This window comes from Dermacentor andersoni, chromosome 1 (genome assembly GCF_023375885.2).
Source record: "Dermacentor andersoni chromosome 1, qqDerAnde1_hic_scaffold, whole genome shotgun sequence".
Taxonomy (NCBI): domain Eukaryota; kingdom Metazoa; phylum Arthropoda; class Arachnida; order Ixodida; family Ixodidae; genus Dermacentor; species Dermacentor andersoni.
Genome location: NC_092814.1, coordinates 24,881,007 through 24,903,529, shown reverse-complemented (window position 1 = coordinate 24,903,529; position 22,523 = coordinate 24,881,007). Strand labels below are relative to the sequence as shown.

At 46.3% G+C, this 22,523-nt stretch overlaps 1 protein-coding gene and 1 non-coding gene across 4 annotated transcripts in view; both read right to left on the bottom strand.

Moving 5' to 3' along the window:
* sp3 (phosphatidylinositide phosphatase spermathreecae) overlaps positions 1-22,523 on the bottom strand; it is a 270,294-nt gene that overhangs the window by 83,454 nt on the left and 164,317 nt on the right. For all 3 annotated transcript variants that reach the window (XM_050192990.3, XM_055061254.1, XM_055061255.1), the window contains one exon: positions 4,149-4,219. In XM_050192990.3, the coding sequence (XP_050048947.1) occupies positions 4,149-4,219 (71 nt within the window). The remainder of the gene's footprint in view (positions 1-4,148; positions 4,220-22,523) is intronic.
* On the bottom strand, positions 22,061-22,133 carry TRNAS-UGA (transfer RNA serine (anticodon UGA)). The gene has a single exon. It is a non-coding gene; the product is annotated as a tRNA-Ser (tRNA).

Sequence of the window (22,523 nt, the reverse complement as noted above, 5' to 3'; positions counted from 1 at the left end):
CACATGGCTCCCAGTTGATCTAGCATTGGGTCTCCCAGACAAAATAACATTACATGAAAAGGTAAACTTCGCAGAAGAACGACAGAAGAACCAAACAGCGATGAAGAGAGGATCTGACAACAGACATCCCAGTCGCCTTCCTGACGTTAAGAGCAATTTAGCTCGGGCCCAACTCCAACACAGCCTATTCAAATACATGTAAAATGCAAAAAACGTTTTTCTGAGATAACCCTGCACAAATTTTAATAACATATGTTGCATTTGAGAGAGAAAATTAAATTCTAGTGACTGTTGGAAGCAGAATTTCGATTTAGGGCATGAATATTTTAAAATGATTTTCCAAAATTCGCAAGTTTGAAAAAAATAGAAGCACAAAGTTTACAAATTAATAGTTCTGCATCAAGAACAGATATTGCAGTTCTGCAAACGGCCCCCATTAGATCATTGAAAGCGGACAAATTCCATATGTCATTTTATATCTTATGTGAATTTGTTACATTGTGCACAAGGGTTCTGTAAGAGCTGTATTTTCATATTACAAAATTTTTTTAGATTCACATGTAACCTATCAATTTTGTCCGCTTTAGATGTACTATTAGATGCAATTCACAGAATTGGGATATCGTTTTTCATTGCTGAGTTACAGAGTTGTAAACTCCATAGTCTCATTTTCTGCAGGTTTGCGATTTTTGCCAAGTTTTAATAAAAAATTGACGACTTAAATAAAAAATTCGAAACCAACAGTCACTAGATTTTAAGTTTTTCTTTTAAATGCAACAAACCTCGCCAAATTTGCTGCAGTGGTGGCCGAGAAAAACTAATTCTCCTTTAACATGTATTTAGATAGGGGCACCCGAGCTAAAGCTTCTTTTTAAGCAGGGAGATATGGTGCTAGTTCGGAAGGGCATACAATGATTGAAGGTGCCATTGCTGGGTTCAATCATGGCGGTCAATACAAATGGCAACAAGGAATTTCAAAGACTACATCATGGGGGACCTTCCCGACCAGTTAAAATGACCACTATTGGAAATGTAGTTCCGTATCATCCCAGGAAGGTTGAGAATAGAGTGTGTGGGGGGGGGGGGGGTAAGGAGCTCTGCTATGACGGGACTGAGAGAAGATAGAAGACAAGGAAGATGCGGTCGAACAGAATAAAATCATGGCGTTACCTGTCTGAGTATCTGGTGATGTGTGAGAACATTACAAGTGTAATTGCAGTCTTTATGAAAAATAGCATATTGTCGGAGAAAATATGTTTGTATATATATGTTTGAGGTTTGCTTCTTTAACACACAACACTGTGGGATTAAATTTGCGAAGCAGTTCTTTAACGTCATCAAGGATGTGAAGACCTCCGACGTTCCATCGAACTATTTGAGTGCCCATATTAAAAAAACGTGCTTTGTGCAATGTGTTTAAGAGAAAAAAACTCAGCGCCCTTCCACTCTGTGAAGAAGGATGACCAGCAAAGCTGTGTATGTGGGCCTCTTAATGGCGAACTGCACCTTCGGGATCGGCCCACGTATAGGGAGTTCTTAAAGCCTGCTTCACCTCCTCCGAGAGTGGGCCCGATATTGCACAATCTTCGGGATCAGCCCACGTATGAAAAATTGTGCATCTATGCACGGACGTGATCCACCAGATCCTAGCCATAGACAGCTTCACTGTACACTGAACACCACCCATGGTGTCATTTCAGACGATCCCTTGCTGGAACTGACCTCTAGACTGAACTTCCAGAGGGATAGAGTCACCAGAAAGTTATCAATTTCAGGCAAATCAAGTTGAGACATGATGGCAAAGAAATTCAAACAAAGCGAATCATTCTTACCAGAACGTTATCACTTTCAGGCAAATCACAGAGCCCTTTTTGGGCCCTGTGATGTGAAATTTCTCTTTTTTGGAGCGGCCAACAGATTCTCGCCGCACCTTAGGCACTGCCCACACCATCTGGCTGAGAGTCGCGTCTATTGCCTCTTGTGGGGCATTGGACACCTGCTCTTGCAAGCAGTTTGTTCATGGAAAAGGCCTCATTTCGAGAGACGAAACCCTGGAGGCCACCAACCCAGAGGTCAATGGGCCTCTCTTAGACGGCACAGCAGCATTAAATACAACCACCAAGAGGCCAGTTGGCATTGCCGCCGGCTCACTGTGAGTGGGCTGGACAGCCACCGAAAGCCATTGCAATGCTGTTCCTTGTCGCGCCACTTCGGCAAAGCTACTCTTTGGTAGGTAGGACACCCGCCTGCATGCCTCTTTAAACAATATGCTCTCCTTGACTTTAAGTGCAGCAATTTCTTTTCCCAGGTAGGGCACGACCGCAAGCATGCGGCGTGCTTCCCATCAGAATTCACACAGTATAGATCATTCTCACATGTTCATGTGAGCTGCATTTAGCCCAGGTCACTTGACCTCAGCAGTTCAGAAAACTATGGCCAAATCTTTGGCATTTGAAGCATCTCAGAGGGTTTGGCACATATGGCCTGACACACACATAGCCTGCTTCAATACTTTCGGGGAACATACTTGAGCTGAAGGTAAGAATGAGGTGCTTTGTTTGGATTTCTTTGCCATCACGTCTCAACTTGATTTGCCTGAAATTGATAACGTTCTGGTGACTCTATCGCTCTAGGAGTTCAGTCTAGGTCAATTCCAGCAAGTGATCGTCCAAAATGACACCATGGGTGGTGTACAGTGTGCAGTGTCGGGTAAGAGTCAGTGAAATGCCTCCAAAGAAGACTAGATTAGGCAGCTTTTCGTTCTGCTTCTTATCGCAGAGTTCCAAGAGGAGGTCACCACTGTCCAATTTTGTGGATTTATGACCTGGGCCTATAGCATCTGCGAGACATTTCGCCACAAGGAACGGTGAGATGGTTCTCACTGTTTTTCTGGTCTTTCACTGTGAATTACCTAAAAGAAGGAGAAAACCTCTGTTTGGTTACCAAAAAGTTATAAAACTTCTTCACTGTGCTCCCTTTTCTGTGGGCGATCAGGGAGTGGGGGGAAGGAACCAGCCATAAATGAACGTGCACTTTTGGGCAGTAACACCAGCCACCCACCGTGGAGCCCTATAAGGAGACGCTGCAGTATCTTTAAAAACAGGTCCTGCAAATGCCAGCTGTACGTTACCACTATAACCAAATATGACATAACCTAGGTTTGCTATTCGCACAGGATTAACTCTCGTGGCCTAGAAGATCAGAAGTAATACAGAAGAGAGTAACAAACAGGAAAGATTGAAAGTGAGAGAGAACGACAAAGATTGTAGAGAAGGATAGGAAAAAGCAACTGCCGATTTCACCCAGGCAGATTAGTCCAGGGGTGCCATCTACGTGAAGCTGGCGCCGAAGGGGTGTGTTACCTCAACCTAAGGGGCCTTAAAAGTCCAAGCTCTCAGCATTGGCTCAACCCCCAGGATCCCCTTTTCACCGGACAGGGCTAAGCAACACACAGTTAAACGCAGGAGGGGTTAACCCCCATGTTCTCGGGTCCGTGGTTGTGCAACACACCAAATATTTGCCGACGCAGACGCCCCTGAGGGATGCCTTAGTCTGCCATTTAATACTTTGTTCAAAATATTCTCTCTGCTCATATGCCATACAGAATAAATAAAGAATGATAGAAGTGAAAAGCTACAAGTACTACAACTTTAGAATACATCACTGCACAGTATTTCTTTTAATTCTCTCATTTCTATGCCCTCTGCAAGTGTATCCTTACATACACACAAACACATGCACACACACACTTTAGTTACAAGCATCAGCACAAAGAGACAGGGTATTCCCACTAATTCATAATCCCATGGCATACCATTATTAAGCTGCTAATAACTATCTAATATTGGAAAAAAAGAAGAAAAGGAGGAGAAAGCCTCAAAAACAAGATTTTTGTGCAAGTTCTCCTTTAAGGCCATGGCTAAATCGTCAGACCAATATATTTTCCCACTAAATTCAGGTGCAATTGGAAAGTTGGTGAACCTCAACCAGAGTCAGCAATGACAACAAGCTTCACTTGTGCTGGTAAAGTGACTTCCATCTGTCCCATACTAAGAAAGCCGCGTAACTACCCAACAAAGCCATTGATAGTGCTGTTCCTGTTAACACTCTTGAACTGCTTGCACTCTGGGAGGAAATAAGGCATGCACCTGTTGGCAGAGTTGTAACCATCTTTCATCATTCCTGCTAGGCGTCTGGAACCTGTCCTTGTGAAGTCTCCCTGCATGAGAGAGGAACACACTTAAGACTGGTCACAAAAATGTGCAAAAGCTAGGCGCACAGATCCAATTTTGTCGGCATACCAGCATTAACAAAAACAGACTCTTCCATACACAAGGTGCAGTAAGCTATGCACAAATGCCACATGAAGTACAGCAACTAGCTTGACTTGCTTTGGGCATGACCTGACACTTTGTAGAACAGCACACACACACGCTCAATAATTAATCTAATTAGCCCTATTGCACCAAATTACTCATAAAAACAAGAAATAAGTCACTGGTACTCAATAATTTTTCTAATTAGCCCTATTGCACCAAATTACTCATCAAAACAAGAAATACGTCACTGGTAAGCAGTCCTTTCAAGAGATGGGACAGTGTGATTGCACTGATTTTGATTTATGTACTAAAATAAATGGCCACAACAAAACCTTTGCAAAAGCAGATCGCAACTTTTTGCGAGGCTCTTATGGTCTGATACTTGCTATGATGGTTCAGTGTCTTGGCATTTCCACTGCTGAGTGTAAGATCACATGTTTGGTGCCTGGTTGCAAGAACACCCATGCGCACATTCTTGTTTGTCTGCAGCCCTCCACTTATGGGGCCCTTTTATAGCCCACAGTGCAGCTTTGAGATGCAAAACCCCATTGATTAATTACTACTATTAGCGGCTGGATATTTCAAGTGCATCTCAGGTTTATGCTGACGCATCCAGTACAGCACGCTTCATGGCAAGCATGGCAAATACACCCAACAATTGATAAGAGCATGTGCCCTATATTGAATAACCACACCTTTCTTACTGAAGACCATCAAGTGTGTCATTTGGGATGCTACTTTAGTGGCGACGAGGATGGGATCCCCTTCAAGCGTAGCCTTTTACCAACTACACTAAAGAATGGTCTCTCACCCAATTGCTTTCGACAGGACTGCGGGCAGTTGGAGTATGTACCATGTATGCCTGAAAGCCTACTTCGAGGAAAAGGAAGTAACAGATCCTGCAAAACACTGTGCTTTGCTGGTATCTTTGCTGAGCGACAACTTCATACACAAGTTGCAAGGACACCATCGAGCCACCATGGTCAACAGTTTAAGCTTCGACGATTCCGTGAAATATTTGGAGGAACACAACAAATTGCAAGCTAACAAAACATTAGCCAGCTACTCATTTTTTGTGCGCAAGCAAGGAGAAGGGGACAGCATCCAAGACTACATTGCCAACTTAAGGAGACTTGCTGAAAGCTGCAACTTTGGTAGCACACTGGACCATAGCTATGGGATCACATAATTTGCACAATCCTGGACAATGACGAACAGTGCTGCTTGTTGACATGCAGGAAGTTGACTTTAGAAGAGGCAAAAGAATTCACCATGGCTTCTGAGAAGGCACAAGAAGGCTTTTGAGGCATGCCAGAAACTGAACAAGGGAATGAAGGTGGCAGCGTTAAGATTCTACATTAACAGCAGCACCAGAGACCATGGACACTCAGTAATGTCTTCGGCCCTCATGCTGTCAACACATGCCATCATCGAAACACCACATGCCACCAGAGCGATCTAAAATGGCACCTGGCAAGGGTGTGCAACAGGGTGCACGCCAGCTGTATTTGTCGAACAATATTTGACATGGGAAGGCTGGGAGCTGCATATGAACGTCTACGTGGGATTTACGGTTAGTGTGATACCAAAGAATGTATTCAAGAAGCACCGTAAGTGGTGGCTAGCTCTGGAAAAAACTTTTCTTTGACTATCATGTTTTCTAGGCTGATACGGCCAGGACCAGGCGAAATGGCCTCACCACTGAAATCAGGAGATGATGAAGGCAGGTACCATGATGATGAAAATGAGAAGAAAATGTATTTACATGATATATACAGGGTAGTGACTCTGTCAGAGTATTGTGCAGTTCTGCTAACAGTCGGGCCTTGAAGGCAACAACATCTCGCTGTACAGCAGACACAATCAGCAGAGAATTCCGCAGGAGGTTGGTTGCCCTCTCGAGGTCTATCGCTGTATACCTGAGACAATTGGTGGAGAATTCCGCAGTAGGCTAGTCTCCCTGTCGTGGTTTGTTGTCATACAGCTGCATCACCTCAGGGTGTGGCCTTGAGTGCAAATTATAGCCGAGGCAAGACAGACCGAAAGCCTGTCTATCCTCAACAGAGTGGGTGTGGGTGCACTAAATGACGTTCACTAAAGAAGGGTGCTTAGCTCGACAAAGGACAGCAAGCTGGAATGTTGCCAGGACTTGCTACAATGAATTTCAGGTCAATCATAACAAGGCCATTTCTTGCCATTCGTAAGTCAACCAAGACCATACAGTTGGGGTCGATGTTAGTACGCAGCACTTTAATTGTTGTAGGCTGTCAAGGACCAGTGCTCTGCGGCAGGAGTACAATTGAAGGGTTTCACAAGGCAGAAGTGTCCCTTCTGGACACCAGAACCTTGTCCAGAGTAAATTCTATTTGTGAAGACATCCAGGTAAAAGCCCTACTCGAAGAATTTCTGCATATTTTTTAAAAACAAGCTGGGTTATTGCAAGGGTCCACCCATTACATTTTTGATATTATGTTACAACATAACCTTCAACAGGTAGTTACAAAACCCACGGATGTCCAGGGTACTTGTGCTTCCATACTTGACCTGGTGTTTATCACCTGAGCTAATGAAAATTTGCGTGTCTCGGTGGAAAATGGGCTCTCAGATCACAATATGGTGTATTTTTCATGCAGCATCCAAAACCCCAACAATTCTCCACCTACAAAGCCTGTCTGTGTAAAAGACTTTTTGCATGCCAGGGACAAAAGCGTGCTTGATTACCTTGACCTATGTCTGAGAGATATTAAAGGAAATGATGTGTACATACTATGAGATAAGTTTAAAGAAATCTGCACGTACTGCATAAAACACTTTATTCCTAATAGAATAAAGAAAATGCACAAAACAAATCCCTGGGTCACGCATAGGGTCTTGCATTAAAAACAAAAACTAAAGCAATTAAAACACACACGTGTCTGCCGAAACTCTATAGCACCTGCATGACTTGCACTGTGTCAGGCTGTGAGCCATTCAAGACGTCATTACTTTGAACACATGCTGCCAAGCTTTATTCAAAACGCTTTGCAGGAGTTCTGGAGACACTTGTGAGGGAAAACAAGCCTGTCAACCAAATTATGCACAATTACGTTCTTGCCACCGATAAAGAAATCATTGCTGAACATTTTGATACATATTTTTACAGCGTTTCTTTTTTTAAATCCAACTCCCAAATACGGCAAACAGCTCCATCATGTCCTCCCGAACCAAGCATTGTATCTTCTGCAGGCGTGTTATCCATGTTGTTGAATCTGAAAACAAAAGTGTCGCCTGGTCCTGATGGGATTCCAAATATGTTCTTGCAGCATTATAGTGAAATGATTTTCGAATTTCTTGTCATAATTTTCCGTGCAAGCCTATCAACTAGCAGTGTTCCTTCGGATTCTAGAGTTGCACGGATTGGGCCAATACTTGAGAAAGGCACCGCACCGCATCATCTGTTACAAATTTTTGTCCAATATCACTTACATCTTCTTCTTGCAAACTTCTTGAGCACATGTAGCCACTTATATAACTACCTTTCTAAATGACAGACACATTTTATCTCAATTTCAACACGGATTTAGAAAGAGAATTTCAACAGTCACCCAACTAACATCTGTAGTTCATAGCTTTGCTGAAACGCTAAACAGGTCTGGGTAGATTGACATTATTTTTCAAAATTTTAAGAAATTTTTTGACCTTGTTCCACATCAAGAACTAATATGTAAGTTTCAATCTACTGCGTTTCCTTCTTTCATAATTAACTGGCTGTCTGCTTACCTTTCTAACCGTGCACAGTTCATCAGTATCGATTCTCATTATTCCAGCTACCTCCCAGTCACTTCTGGCATGCCGCACACAAGTGTGCTGGGACCATTACTCTTTTTGATATACATAAATGACATTGTTGATATGATTAGTGAACCAGTGCAGATTAGGCTTTTTGCCGACGATTGTGTATGTTTAATGATATTAGGTCTTCTGAAGATCAATCATTCTTAATCCTAACCTTCAGAACATTAATTACTGGTGCAATCAATGGGACATGAAGCTTAAAGAGCCCCTCACCAGGCCCCATAGCAAATTTTGGTTATATGCTGGAAGTTGTTACGTGTCCTCTAGAGAGTGTTCTGCCGCAAAAATTTTTCAAATCGGCTCATTAATAGCAGAGACAGAAATATTTCAGTGCCGCGAACCCATGATTTCAGCAGGTGGGCTCCACTGTCAAGCAAGACGCTCCCTCCACTCGCCCCGTCTAGCCTTCGCAAGCAAAATTCCTCCCCCGCATTCTCCCATACCATACCTCGAGGATCACGTGACGCATACGTCACAGGCCCCGCCTTCATTCTTTTTTCTTCTCGCTTTTTTTTTTTTTCTGCGCTACGTATTTACACTGACCGCGCCGCGCGCAAGCTCTTGTCTCGTGCATGCAGCGCACGATTTTGTGCGCTGTGCACAAGGAAACATGAGTAGCAGTATAATTCAGTGCTACACAAATACTGAGGCAGAACAAGCAGATCGCAGAGCATAATCATACGCTGGAACACGATAGAAAACGGCATAGTTTCGGTACCTGCGCACGTGACCGCACGACCGTGGGGACAAGCAGACGAAGCGGAAGTACATCTGTCTTGCTTCGGTGCGAAGTAAAACAAAAAACATGCAGACATTCCGTTTGTGTGTTTTATTACTTCTCTAAACTTCAAAGAACAGATTGCACAGATAACAGATGTTGTCTTGAATAATTCTTGAAGTCATGACGAGCGACGTCACACTGCGGACACGATTACGTAGGCACAGGGGTACGATTACGTCACTGTCCGGCTTGGAGCTGGCGGCCGCGAGTGAAGAGGGCAACGGCGTTCATATTGAAATTTCAGATCTTTCCGTGATGCGTAGCAATGTAATACTTTGCAGACACGATTGTTATCGCGCAATGTATGCTCTGCACTTGTCAGCTCAAAATGGCCCGACCCGGTGAGGGGCCCTTTAACAATGACAAAACAGTGTTCATGAAAGTTACCAATAAAAAGATTAGCCTATCATTTTCATATTGTCACCCAGCTATGACAACTAAAACAGTTTAGCACCGACAGATTGAGAAAAAACGTCTGCCTTTAGCGATGGCTGGTCCTCGGAGAGCACGCGCGCAACCACGAACTTCGTCGTTCTCGCCTTAAGGGTCCCGTGTCAACACGTGCAAACCTATTTCGCGTCATTGCTCCCCTCTCAAAAGCGACCGGCCCGGTCGCTTCAAGGGCAGCGGGCACACACTATGGGCAAGAGTGCCAACATGAAAAGACAAAAAAAAAAACATACAGGAATGTACACAATGCTGAAGCGGTTTGTGAGGGTTGGTTAGCCCTGGTGTGCGTAGTACGGCTTCATCCGTACTACGTGGACGACTTCAGCACGGGGACGGCGTCGGTTCGAGCCAGGATCAGAGGTTTGAGGCACCACCTCGTAGTTCACATCACTGAGGCGGCGTACAACTTCGTAGGGGCCGAAGTAGCGGCGCAACAATTTCTCTGAGAGCCCGCGGTGTCGGATAGGTGTCCACACCCACACGCGGTCGCCTGGTAAGTACTGGACATTCCGTCGGGTCCGGTTGTAACGGTAGGCGTCGGTATTCTGCTGGGTGCGGATGCGATTCCGAGCAAGCTGGCGAGCTTCCTCGGCTTTCTCGACGAAATCTTCAGTGTTGTCATTCCTTGTGGTTCCGTGGTCTACCGGGAGCATGGCATCTAAGGGGGTTGTAACGTGACGTCCGTAAACAAGCTCGAATGGTGTAAACTCGGTGGTCTCCTGCACAGCGGTATTGTAAGCAAACGTGACGTATGGCAAAATTTCATCCCATGTTTTGTGTTCCACATCAATGTACATGGAGAGCATGTCGGCTAATGTTCTGTTTAGGCGCTCTGTTAAGCCGTTAGTTTGGGGATGATAGGCTGTGGTCTTTCGGTGGTCGGTGTGCGTCAGTGTGACGACTTGTTGCAATAACTCCGCTGTAAACGCCGCACCGCGGTCAGTAATGAGTACAGCGGGTGCACCGTGGCGAAGCACGATGTTGTGGACGAAGAAGCTGGCGACTTCAGCAGCAGTTCCCCGCGGCACAGCTTTCATCTCCGCATAGCGAGTTAAATAGTCAGTTGCCACGATTATCCACTTATTTTGCAAGGAGGACGTGGGGAACGGCCCAAGAAGGTCCATTCCCACTTGCTGGAACGGCGCCGGAGGCGGATCCAAAGGCTGAAGGAGGCCGGCAGGCTTGACGGGTGGAACTTTACGCCTCTGACAGTCACGGCATGTTCGCACATAGCACTGAACCGACGAAAATAGGTGTGGCCAATAGTATTTTTGCCGTATGCGCGCTAATGTCCTCGCGAAGCCTAAGTGGCCGGCACAGGGATCGTCGTGACACGCCTGTAAAACTTCCTCGCGCAGTGCCGCCGGAACGACGAGAAGGAATGTTTCCTGGCTGTTCTCGAAATTTTTCTTGTACAGGACATCGTTTCGCAGGCAGTACGACGTCAATCCTCGTGAAAGTGGGCGTGGGACAACAACGTCAGCTCCCTCGAGATATCGGATGACTGGAAGCAGCTCAGAGTCTGCACGTTGATAGTCAGCCATGCGCACCACGTCGACGACACCAAGAAACGGCAAATCTAGCTCCAAGTCGGAGGATGTCAAAGGAATAGGAGAACGTGACAAGCAGTCAGCGTCGCTATGCTTATGGCCGGATCTGTAGACAACAGTTATGTCGTATTCCTGGAGGCGGAGGCTCCAACGAGCGAGGCGACCTGACGGGTCTCGTAGATTGGCAAGCCAGCAGAGCGAGTGGTGATCACTGATCGCTCGAAATGGCCGGCCGTATCAGTAGGGTCGGAACTTGCTGATGGCCCACATGACTGCTAAGCATTCTTTTTCGGTCGTTGAATAATTAGCTTCTGCTTTTGTCAGACTACGACTGGCATACGCAATTACACGTTCTGCGCCATCTTGCCATTGAACCAGAATGGCCCCGAGTCCTACGTTGCTGGCGTCGGTGTGTATTTCAGTTGCCGCGGTGTCATCAAAATGCGCCAGCACTGGAGCGGATTGAAGGCGTTTACGCACTTCGGTGAAGTCCTGCTCTTGTTCTTTCGTCCACGCAAAGGGCACATCTTGTCGCGTCAGTCTCGTGAGCGGTTCAGCAATCCTTGAGAAGCCTTCAACGAAACGACGGTAGTAAGAGCAGAGGCCCAGGAACCGCTGAACAGACTTTTTGTCTTTAGGACGAGGAAACTCGGCAACGGCAGCGAGTTTTTCTGGGTCTGGTCGTACTCCTTGGGAGCTGACCACGTGGCCTAGAAACTTGAGTTCCTGGAAGCCAAAGTAACATTTTTCAGGCTTGATGGTGAGGTTGGCCTTGCGTATTGCGGTAAGAACACTTCGTAGCCGGGTGAGATGTTCATCGAACGTGCTGGAAAACACAACAACGTCGTCTAGGTACACTAGACACGTCTGCCACTTTAGTCCAACGAGTACAGTGTCCATCATTCGTTGGAACGTAGCAGGAGCGGAACAGAGACCGAAAGGCAGCACTTTAAATTCGTACAGCCCATCGGGAGTCACGAAGGTGTTTTTTTCACGGTCACGCTCGTCCACTTCGATTTGCCAGTAGCCTGACTTTAGGTCTAACGAAGTAAAGAACTGAGCATGACGCAGACGGTCCGAAGCGTCATCGATCCGTGGCAGGGGATAAACGTCGCGTTTGGTGACTCGGTTAAGCCGTCTGTAGTCAACGCAGAAGCGGAGTGTGTGGTCTTTCTTTTTTACTAGTACGACAGGCGATGCCCACGGACTTGTCGACGGCTGGATGACGTCATCCTTTAGCATTTCTTGAACTTGACGCTTAATCGCCTCCCGCTCCATAGGTGACACGCGATACGGATGCTGACGAACAGGCCGCGCCAACTCCTCTGTAACTATCCGGTGTTGCGTAACAGAAGTGCGCTGGACTTTGGATTCCGTGGAAAAACAGCCGGAGAATTCTGTCAGTAGGCCCAGCAGCTGATCCTTCTGGACATCTGCTAAGTCAGCATTAATGTGGACGCGGGTATTCAGGCTGGCGTGAGTTGTTGCGTCCGGTGAAGTCACTTGTAACGTGCCGATATCGGAGAAGTCAGCAATTTCGTTCAGGAATGCCACAGCTGTACCTTGAGGGACGTGCTGATACTCATGGCTGAAGTTTGTCAACAAAACTTGCGAGCACTTATGCTGTATTCGAACAAGGCCCCGGGCGATGCAGATGTGTTTTTCAAGCAGCAGCGGGATATTTGCCTCGGCAATACCCTCATAGCCGTCGAATGCGTCGCAGGTGACGAGGGTCAATACGCTGCTCCTTGGCGGCACCGTGATGTTCTCGTCAACAATCCTCAAGGCGTTGACATACGTGTCGTCAGTGCTGCTCCCTGCTAAGGCCTGCGCCGTCGAAAACGTTACCCGCGACTTTTGTAAGTTGATCACAGCTCCATTAGCCTGCAGAAAGTCCATTCCCAGAATTAGGTCCCTCGAGCAGCTTGGGAGGATAACAAAATCTCCGAGGTACGTAAACCCACGAATGCTCACTCGCGCTGTGCATCTCCCTACCGGGGTTAGCAGATGGCCTCCTGCAGTTCGAATCTGCGACCCTGTCCACTCGGTAGAAACTTTCTTCAGCTTGCAGGTAAGGTCCATGCTCATAACTGAGGTGTCCGCTCCAGTGTCGATTAACGCCGTTATTTCATCGTCGTCTATGGTGACGGGAATGTTCGACGTTACAACCTCTCGTAAGGTGTTCGACTCCGTCTGTACGTCTGCGTCGTTCTGTTTTCGTCGTTGTCGTCGTAGTGGAGGATATTGCGTACGGTCGTCGTCAGCGGCCTCACCTCCGGAGGTCGCTGAACTCAGTTTTCCCGACCCGCCGGGCTAGGCGAGCGGCGTCTCAGAGCGCCGCGAGTAAAAGCTTGGCTTGGTGATGGTGACCTGTAACGAGCAGGAGACGACGAACGGGGCTCCGGCCATCGCTGATCATCATTGTGACGATTTGTGACGAAACTCTCTATTTCCGGCGGCCGCTCACCAGGTCGTGGACGAGGTGCATTCCGCGAGAATCCACGAAGCCCCAGATGACGATAAGGACACATTCTGTAGATGTGCCCGGCTTCGCCACAATGAAAACAAAGGGGTTTGTAGTCTGTGGTGCGCCAGACGTCGCTCTTCCTAGTCCTTGCTTCGGCGATGTGCGGTGGGCTGCGAGGCGGCCTGAAGCTTACGTCCATTTGTTGAGTGGGGTGTACCATGCTGCACGCACTTGAGGGTGGGGGACGGCATACTGCTTCAGCGTAACTCATTTCGGCGTGCGGTACCTGCTGTGGTGCCTCGTACTGTCCAGGAACATGGACGGCCTGTCGGACCTCGGCGCGCACCATTTCCGCAATGGAAAGTTGTCCCACAGGGGCAGTGGTCGTCTGCATCTTCTGCAGTTCCTCCTTGACGACAGCCCTGATGAGTTCTCGCAAGGCGCCAACGTCGTTACCGAGGGTAACGGCAGAGAGCTCCCTTGAAATCACGGCGTCGCGGTTGTTTTGCCTGGCCGGCTGTTGAAGGGCCGTTTCCATAGTACTGGCTTCGTCATGGAACTCTGCAAGTGTCGTCGGCAGATTTCGAATTAGGCCAGCAAAGATTTCCTCTTTGACGCCGCGCATGAGATGGCGCACCTTCTTTGTTTCAGTCATCAAAGGGTCCGCACGTCTGAAAAGCCGATTCATGTCTTCTACGTACGCAGTCACTCGCTCATTCGGGCCTTGAATTCTTGCCTCCAACGCTAACTCCGCTCTCTCCTTCCTGTCCGCCCTGGCGAAGGCATTGAGGAACTGCCTACGAAATTCTTCCCATGACGTCAGTGTCGCCTCGTGGTTCTCAAACCATGTTTTCGCGGAATCTTCAAGAGCGAAGTACACGTAACGTAGCTAACGCTCGTGGTTCCAGTCGTTGAGGTTGGCAACCCGGTCAAAATGGTCAAGCCAGTCATCGGCGTCCTCTGAAGCACTTCCGTGGAACAGATTCGGCGTCCGGATGTGATTGACGACAACGTGCGATGCTGCAGGAGTGGCAGGAGGTGGTTGGGTCGTCATTCTAGTTCGTTCAGGTAGCAGACCGTGCTGTGGCTGGAGTCCCTGGCGGCGTCGGCTGGCACGTACGTGCACAGGGGTAAGCTCGGTTGAACTACTCGCCGGGCTTAGGTCTGGGGTATGCTCCGGAGATCTTAACATCGACCGTACCCAGCACGTCCACCAGAAATGTCACCCAGCTATGACAACTAAAACAGTTTAGCACCGACAGATTGAGAAAATACGTCTGCCTTTAGCGATGGCTGGTCCTCGGAGAGCACGCGCGCAACCACGAACTTCGTCGTTCTCGCCTTAAGGGTCCCGTGTCAAGACGTGCAAGCCTATTTCGCGTCAATATAACCTTCCATCTCACCCACTTGAGGAAGTTAATACACTTACCTAGGTGTTACTATAACCAATAATCTTATTTGGAATAAACATATATCAAACATATGCATGTCAGCTTTTAAGAAACTTTGCCTCCTCAGGCACAAATTAAAAGCTGCCCCTACTAGCACAAAGCTCTTAGCCTACACCTCAATCATCAGACCTAAACTAGAGTATGCATGCACCGTCTGGGACTCTTACACAAAACATAACATTGAGGCGTTGGAAATGATCCAGCAAAAATCTGTTCAATTTATCTTTAACAAATACCGCTCTACTGATTCTCCCACCACTCTCATGGCGCAGCATAACATACAGGCACTGGAAATACAAATAAAAATTCAAAGATTGAAGTTACTTTTCTTAATAAAAAATAGCAAACTCTCAATGAGTCCTGATCCATTTATTAAGTCCATCAATACACGCCTAGCAAGAAAGCATCACACGGAATCCCTAACATCATACAACGCTATAGCCAATGCTTTTAAATATTCTTTCTTTCTGCGCACAATAACTCCATGGAATTTATTCCCGACTAATCTACTAACCAATATTGATGCTTTGACAAAATTGCTTATCGACAATCGCAGATTTACTATTTCCTGTTCCTGCTATGTGTCATTCTTTATATATTCTGTTTACTGTAATTTGCTGTGCTTTTGTAGTTGTTATTGTCGTCTTCTTGTGTTGCCCCTCCTGCTAGGACCCATTTAGGGTCTGCAGTATGCTGTAAATAAATAAATAAATAAATAAATAAATAAATAAATAAATAAATGATCTACGTGTTTACACATTGGCTTTATCAATGCAGCAGCTTTATGAGCATGCTTGGTTGCTTTCTGTGCGGCGAAGGGAGCTTTTGATGAGGTCACTGGGATCAAATGATAAAGACAGAGGCTCGCCTTCACGCACTGGATGTGGGACGACATGTAAGAGCATGTTGTCATCGGACAAGTCCCGGAACATGAATGAATGAATGAACGTGTGTTGTTTAGCGGCACAAGGGCCAGTTATGGCCAAAGAGTGCCATGCCAGCGTTAGTGACTTCACAGTGGAGTGACGAGTTCTATGAAGTTAATGTGACGTGGCTGTAAAGGGGCCTTAAAAATAGTCGCTGTGAAGTGCGTAAAGTCTATGTGTAATGAGATTATGCCGACGACCAATGACGTGTACTATGAGCATTAAAATGCACTGCAAAAAAAATGATACGATATTACAAAATATACCAGATACAAAAATTGCCTAAAGCACTAGTACTACCAGAGCCCTTGAAACACAAGGGCCTGGAGGCATGTGCTATACAATACTACTATCACAGCGGCATCCTCTGAAGAGAGGATGCGCTACGAATTTATGGGGCTAATAACATGTAAGACAACATCTTTCAGGAAACCTAGGACTGCATTTGTATCAAAAAACGGTTCTGGAACGAGAAACATTACAGGATGAAAAAGAATGCGCTGCCAATATGCTAGGGGAAAATGTCTCTTTCTCTCAGATTCGGCTTCCCAACATTCCAGGAGGACGTGGAGGACAGTCAGCCTCTCCCTGCATCTACCACAGGTTGGAGGTTCATTTCCAGTGAGTAGAAAATTATGGGTGCCAAATGTATGTCCTCTTCTGAGATGACAGAATAGGACATCTGTTCGGCGTTATTTTGGTGCAGAGGGCCAGAAACCTAACTGTGGCTTTATCATGTGCAGCTTATTTGTTTCCGCATCCTACATGCATTGCCAGTGGTTTCACAGTTTCTTTTAAAAGAAAGGCCTCAGATTTGTGACAGGGACAGCAGCGGTAGGGTTAACAGCTTGCGATGCAACTGACGTGGCCATCTGGTCCGCCAGAACATTACCCTTGATGCCCCTATGGCCAGGCACCCAGCATATAATGATGTGCTGGTTAGATATATATGCTTTACACAGGACGGAATAAAGCTCATTAAGTACAGGATTTTTGAGCCTACAGAGTGACAGCAAGGCCTTCAGAACGCTTAGGGAGTCTGTATATATAATTGCTTTTTGGAGTTTTGATTTCCTTATATGCTTCACAGTCGACAATAGTGCATAGGCCTCAGCCGTAAATATACTTGTTTCCGGATGCAGTACATCGAATTCTGAGAAGGATGGGCCGACAGCTGCATAGGACACCCTGGCATGTGACTTTGATTTGTCTGTGTAGAACTCTGTGCAGGAGGGCTTGTACTGTAGTTCTAGGAAATGCATTTGGATTTTGAGCTCTGGAGCACGCTTTGCAGCTCCTAGAAAGGATAAGTCACATTCTACCACCTGCCACTACCAAGGAGGTAACAGCTTGGTTGGCTGCATTAAGGGATGCTCAAGGAGTAGGACATGCATTTCATCGTTAAGCTCTCTTACATGCAGCGAGAAAGGCTGTCTTACAGAGGGACGATTACGGAAAAGTGTGGCACACATCATATCATTAACGGTATTACAGCATCAATATTCAGGATTAGAGTGTATTTTGAGAAAATATGTGAGGCTGATGTATGTTCTCTGCAGATGGAGGGACCACTCATTTGATTCTATGCATAAGCTTTCAATAGGGCTTGTTCTGAAAGCGCCAGTGTCTAAGCGGATACCTAGACGGTGGACGGGATCTAACGTCTTTAGCGCGGTCGGGGCAGCAGAGTTATATAGAACGGCACCATAGTCCAATCGTGACCGAATTAGGCTCTTGTAAAGATTCATCAAACACTTCCTATCACTACCCCATGTTCTGTGGGATAGAATTTTCAGTAAGTTCATGGTTTTTAGACATTTTGCTTTAAGATATTTTATGTGTGGAATGAAAGTAAGCCTGGAGTCATGTAGAATACCTAGAAATTTTTGCTCTTTGTTGACAGGTATTTGTTGTCTACACAGTTCTATACAAAGATCTGGAACCAGGCCCCTCTTTCTTGTGAAAAGAACACAAAAAATTTTGTGGGGGTTCATTTTAAATTCATTTTTGTCTACCCACTTGGACACCTTCAAGCCCTGCTGTACCTGTCTCTCACACACTGCGAGGTTACAAGATTGGAAGCCTATTTGAATGTCGTCCACGTAGACGGATGTCCATGCCACGGATGTTCATTCCCGACAAGTCTCTCAACATTCTGTAGCACCATGTTGAGTCGTACACCTTCTCCATATCGAGAAATATGGATAAGATAAACTATTTGTGGACAGGTGCATCACGGATATTTCCTTCAATGCGCACAAGATGATCGGTTGTGGAGCGCCCTTCTCTGAAGCCACACTGATAGGGATCAAGCATTTCGTTCATTTCAAGGAAATGTATGAGTCGCCGATTAATCATTTTTTCAAACAGCTTACAAAGGCGACTTGTGAGAGCTATCGGGCAGTAACTTGCCACCAAGGAAAGGTCTTTACCCTGCTTCAAAACAGGGACCACAGTAACTTCTTTACATGCAGACGGAAGGTATCCGGCAGCCCAAATAGTGTTGAAAAGTGCGAGTAGTGTAACTTGTGTATCAGTGTGTAAGTTTTTGATCATGTCATACATGACTCTGCAAGGTCCCGGTGCAGAGCTCTTGCATGCGATCGAGGCAGCTCTCAACTCGGAAATCTGAAAGGCCAGTTGTAAGGTCCATCCTGTCTGCATTTACGTACGACTGGCTTACATTTTTCTATTTGTCTGTATTTAAGGAAGGGTTGAGGATGATGGATTAAGCTTGACACACGCTCAAGGTACTCGCCAAGAGAACCTGCCTCGTCTTGCAAGGTATTCCCTTGGTCGTTCACCAGAGGCAGCGAATGGATTTGTTGCCCTTTTAGCTCTCTTAAGCCATTCCACACTTTTGCCTCCTACGTGCATGAATTTATACCTGAGAGGAACCTCACCCAGCTTTCTCTTTTTGCCTGACGCCGTGTCCACCTCCCCTGTGATTTAACTTTTTTAACTTGAATTAGATTTTCTGCATTTGGCGATCTACGCAATACGCCCCATGCCTTATTCTGCCTCTTTCGTGCCTCTCTACAGTCTTTGTTCCACCAGGCAACACATCTTGTCAGTGAACCACCATTCGTTTGCAGGATAAATTTTTCAGCTGCGTCAATAAGAAAAGCGGTAAAATGTACAACAACTTCATCTATACTAAAATTGTTTATAAAATCTTGTGGTAGATAAGTCGATTCTTTAAATTGCTCCCAGTCCGCTGATGCTAACTTCAATAGAGGAAGATGGGGAGTGTTTTCATGAACAGTTATCAGATTTAAAGTTGCTGCAAAGTGGTCTCTTCCATAAAGTTTATTGATGACGTTCCATTCCAGGTGAGGCAGAAGAGAAGCAGTGCCAATTGATAGATCTATCGATGAATACGTGTTGTGTTGGATGCTGTAATAGGTCGGCTCCTTCTTATTAAACAAGCAGGCCCTAGAGGTCAGAAGAAAATTTTCAATGAATTGACTTCTCGCGTCGCAGCGCGAGTCTCCCAACATCGTGTTGTGGGCATAAAATCACCCACGAGTATGTAGGGGTCCGGCAGCTGATCAAGGAGGTTATAGAAATCGTGTTTTGACACGATAGTTAGGGGGTATGTATACAGAACACACAGTGACCAATTTATTAAAAAGGATTGCCTGAACTGACACTGTCTCAAGGGGCGTCTGAAGGGCGGTGTGTTGACAAGCTACAGACTTGTCGGCAACTATTGCTACATTGCTGGAGGCGTTAGACTCGTCGCAGTTTTTTCGGAAGATGGTGTAGTTTCAAAGAAAGTTAGTGTTTGTAGGTTTCAGATGTGTCTTGAACACACAGCAACTTTGAATTATGTTTGTGTAGGAGTTCTCTAATATCGTCAAGGTTATGAAGAAGTCCTCTAACATTCCATTGTAGTATTTGTGTCTTCATTACGATAAATGTGTTTTGTGCTGTGTGTTTAAGAGACAAAGATTAGCTCATGGGCCCTTTCCAGGCACTGTGATGTGAGTTTTGTCTTTTTTGGAGCAATCACGAGAGTTGTGCCGCTTTTTAGGCGCCGGCAGCACCATCTGGCTGGTTGTTGCGTCCATCGCCTGTTGCGAGGCACTGGAGACGCGCTCTTCCGAACGCTGCCTTTGACATGAAGGCCTCGACAAGTCAGACGAGACCTTTCAAGCCACCAGCCCAGAGGCTGATGGTCCCTCCTTCTGGGGTGGCCGAAGAGCGCTAGCTGTAGCCACCGGGGGGGGGGCACGTGGCGTCACTGCCGGCTCACTGCGCGTGTGTGCCGGACAGCTGCCGGAAGCCATTGTATTGCCACCCCCTGACGTGTCACATCGGCAAAGGTGTTCTTGGGCAGGTAGGATACCCACCTGCATACCTCCTTGAAAGTTAGGTGTTTTTTTTTTTTTTTTTTACTTTAACTGTTACTATTTCCTCTTCTTTCCATGATGGGCACGGCTGGGAGTATGCGGCATGCTCCCCATCACAGTTTACACAATGGAGAGAGTTCCTGCAAGATGCAGAGGTATGTTCATGGGCACTGCATTTCACACAAGTTTGGCAGCCTTGGATGCTCTGTGAACTGTGGCTGAAATGCTGGCATTTGATATATCTGAGGGGATTTGGCACGTACGGCCTAACACGGAGTTTGATGTACCCAACCTCAATTGACTCGGGCAGGACACTTGAACCAAAGGTGATTATTAGGTGCTTCATCTGAATCTCTTTGCCATCTCGCCTAATCTTATTTCTTCTGACATTGATCACATTTTGCTCACTGAAGCCCTCCAGGAGTTCCGCTTCAGTCAACTCAAGCAAATCATCATCCGACACAACACCGCGGGTGGTGTTTATTGTATGGTGCGTGGTTACTGTTATGTGGGTCTCCCCAAATGACACTAGTTTCGGTAGTTTGTCATATTGCTTCTGATCGTGGAGCTCCAAGAGGAGGTCACCGCTTGCCATCCTCGACGCCTTGTAACCTGGACCAAAAACATCAGTCAAGGACTTCGAAACAAGGAACTGTGAAATGGTTCGCACTGGTTTGTCTGACTTTTCAGAGTGATTAACGTGAAAAGCGGGGGGGCAGTTCTGGATTTGGCGTCCGCCGAAAAACTGGAAGACATCTTCGGTGCGCCCTCGTTTATGAGAGCGATCAGGAAGTGGGGGGAGAGAAGTTTCCATGAAAATACAAAAAAATTCGGCAACAGCGCTGACTGCCCACCACGGAGCTCAACGAGGGGACGCGGCAGAGCTTGCGTACAAGTCTGCACGACGCCAATCGTACGCCATCTCTATAACCAAATATGGTGTACTCAAGGGAGGTTAGCCACACAAGGTTAACCCTTGCTGCCTAGAAAAATTGGAAGTAAGCGGAAGCTAGGAGAAGACAGGAAAGATGAAAAGTGAGAGAAAGACGAAGGCTGGAGAGAGAGAGAGAGAGACAGGAAAAGGCAACTACCGAATTCCCCCGGGTGGGTCAGTCCAAGGGTGCCGTCTACGTGAAGCTGAGGCCAAAGAGGTGTGTTGCCTCCGCCGAGGGGCCTAAAAGGTCCGAACACCCGGCATCGGCTCAACCCCCAGGATCCTCCTTTCCCCGGACACGGCTAAGCCGCGCATGGCTACACACGGGAGGGTCCAACCCTCGTGTGCTCGGGTACGTGGTGTCGCAACACACCAAATGCCTGCTGATGCAGACACCCCTGCGGGAAAACTATTTTGACAATGTTGTACAAAAGTACTGAGTCATCAGGGTAGGTCCTTTTGATCATTAAGGGACACATTTAAGTGTTCCGCGTAAAGTGTGTAATCTATTATAAGGAATGAAAAATGTGCATTGCTATCAATCACAGCGGCACCACTCCCCTGAGTTTTCAGCCGCCGCGTCACAATCTATGTAGCAAGGGCATGGGACGTCAGTCAAGTGAGCTATCCGATTGGCTGCCCACGTTGTGTCATCACTAAATTTTCCCACTTTATCGCGAACAAATGTTCGTAATAGCTGAAATGTTGGTTAACTTGTTTCTATCAAAGAAAAGTAACAGAAAGAGAACACACAATGCCAATTTATCACTACACTCAAGCACTTCTGGGACACAGCAAGTGTTGTATACTTGTGTAATTACAATAAATGAGAAGAAAGAAGGTTAATTGAGGGGCCCGATTTTTATTAGTCATATCATAAGAAGCCAACAAACGTTGACACCAAGGACAACATAGGGGAAACTACTTGTGCTTAATAAATTAAAATAAAGAAACGATAAATTAATGGAAATGAAAGTGGATGAAAAAACAACTTGCCGCAGGTGGGGAATGATCCCACAACCTTCGCATTTCACGTGCGATGCTCTACCAATTGAGCTACCACAGCGCCGTTTCCCCATCCACTTTCCTGGGTATTTATGTTTCCTAGTAGAACCCTGGGAGTGTTAACCAGCACCACCACTCACATACCTTGGCGGCGGATGTGGAACATTCTTTCTGCTGCAGGCGTCATGAGAACATGATCTTTTTGGGTGAAGGCAACCGGTCAATAAACCCACATATGCTACCTGAAAGCATCAATGTTGCTGGATTCAAGACCCTCATCATGTAATAAACGAGAAGAAAGAGGGTACACCGAGGGGCCCGATATTTATTAGTCATACCATAAGAAGCCAACAAACACTGACACCAAGGACAACATAGGGGAAATTAATTGTGCTTAATAAATGAAAATAAAGAAACGATAAATTAATGGAAATGAAAGTGGATGAAAAAA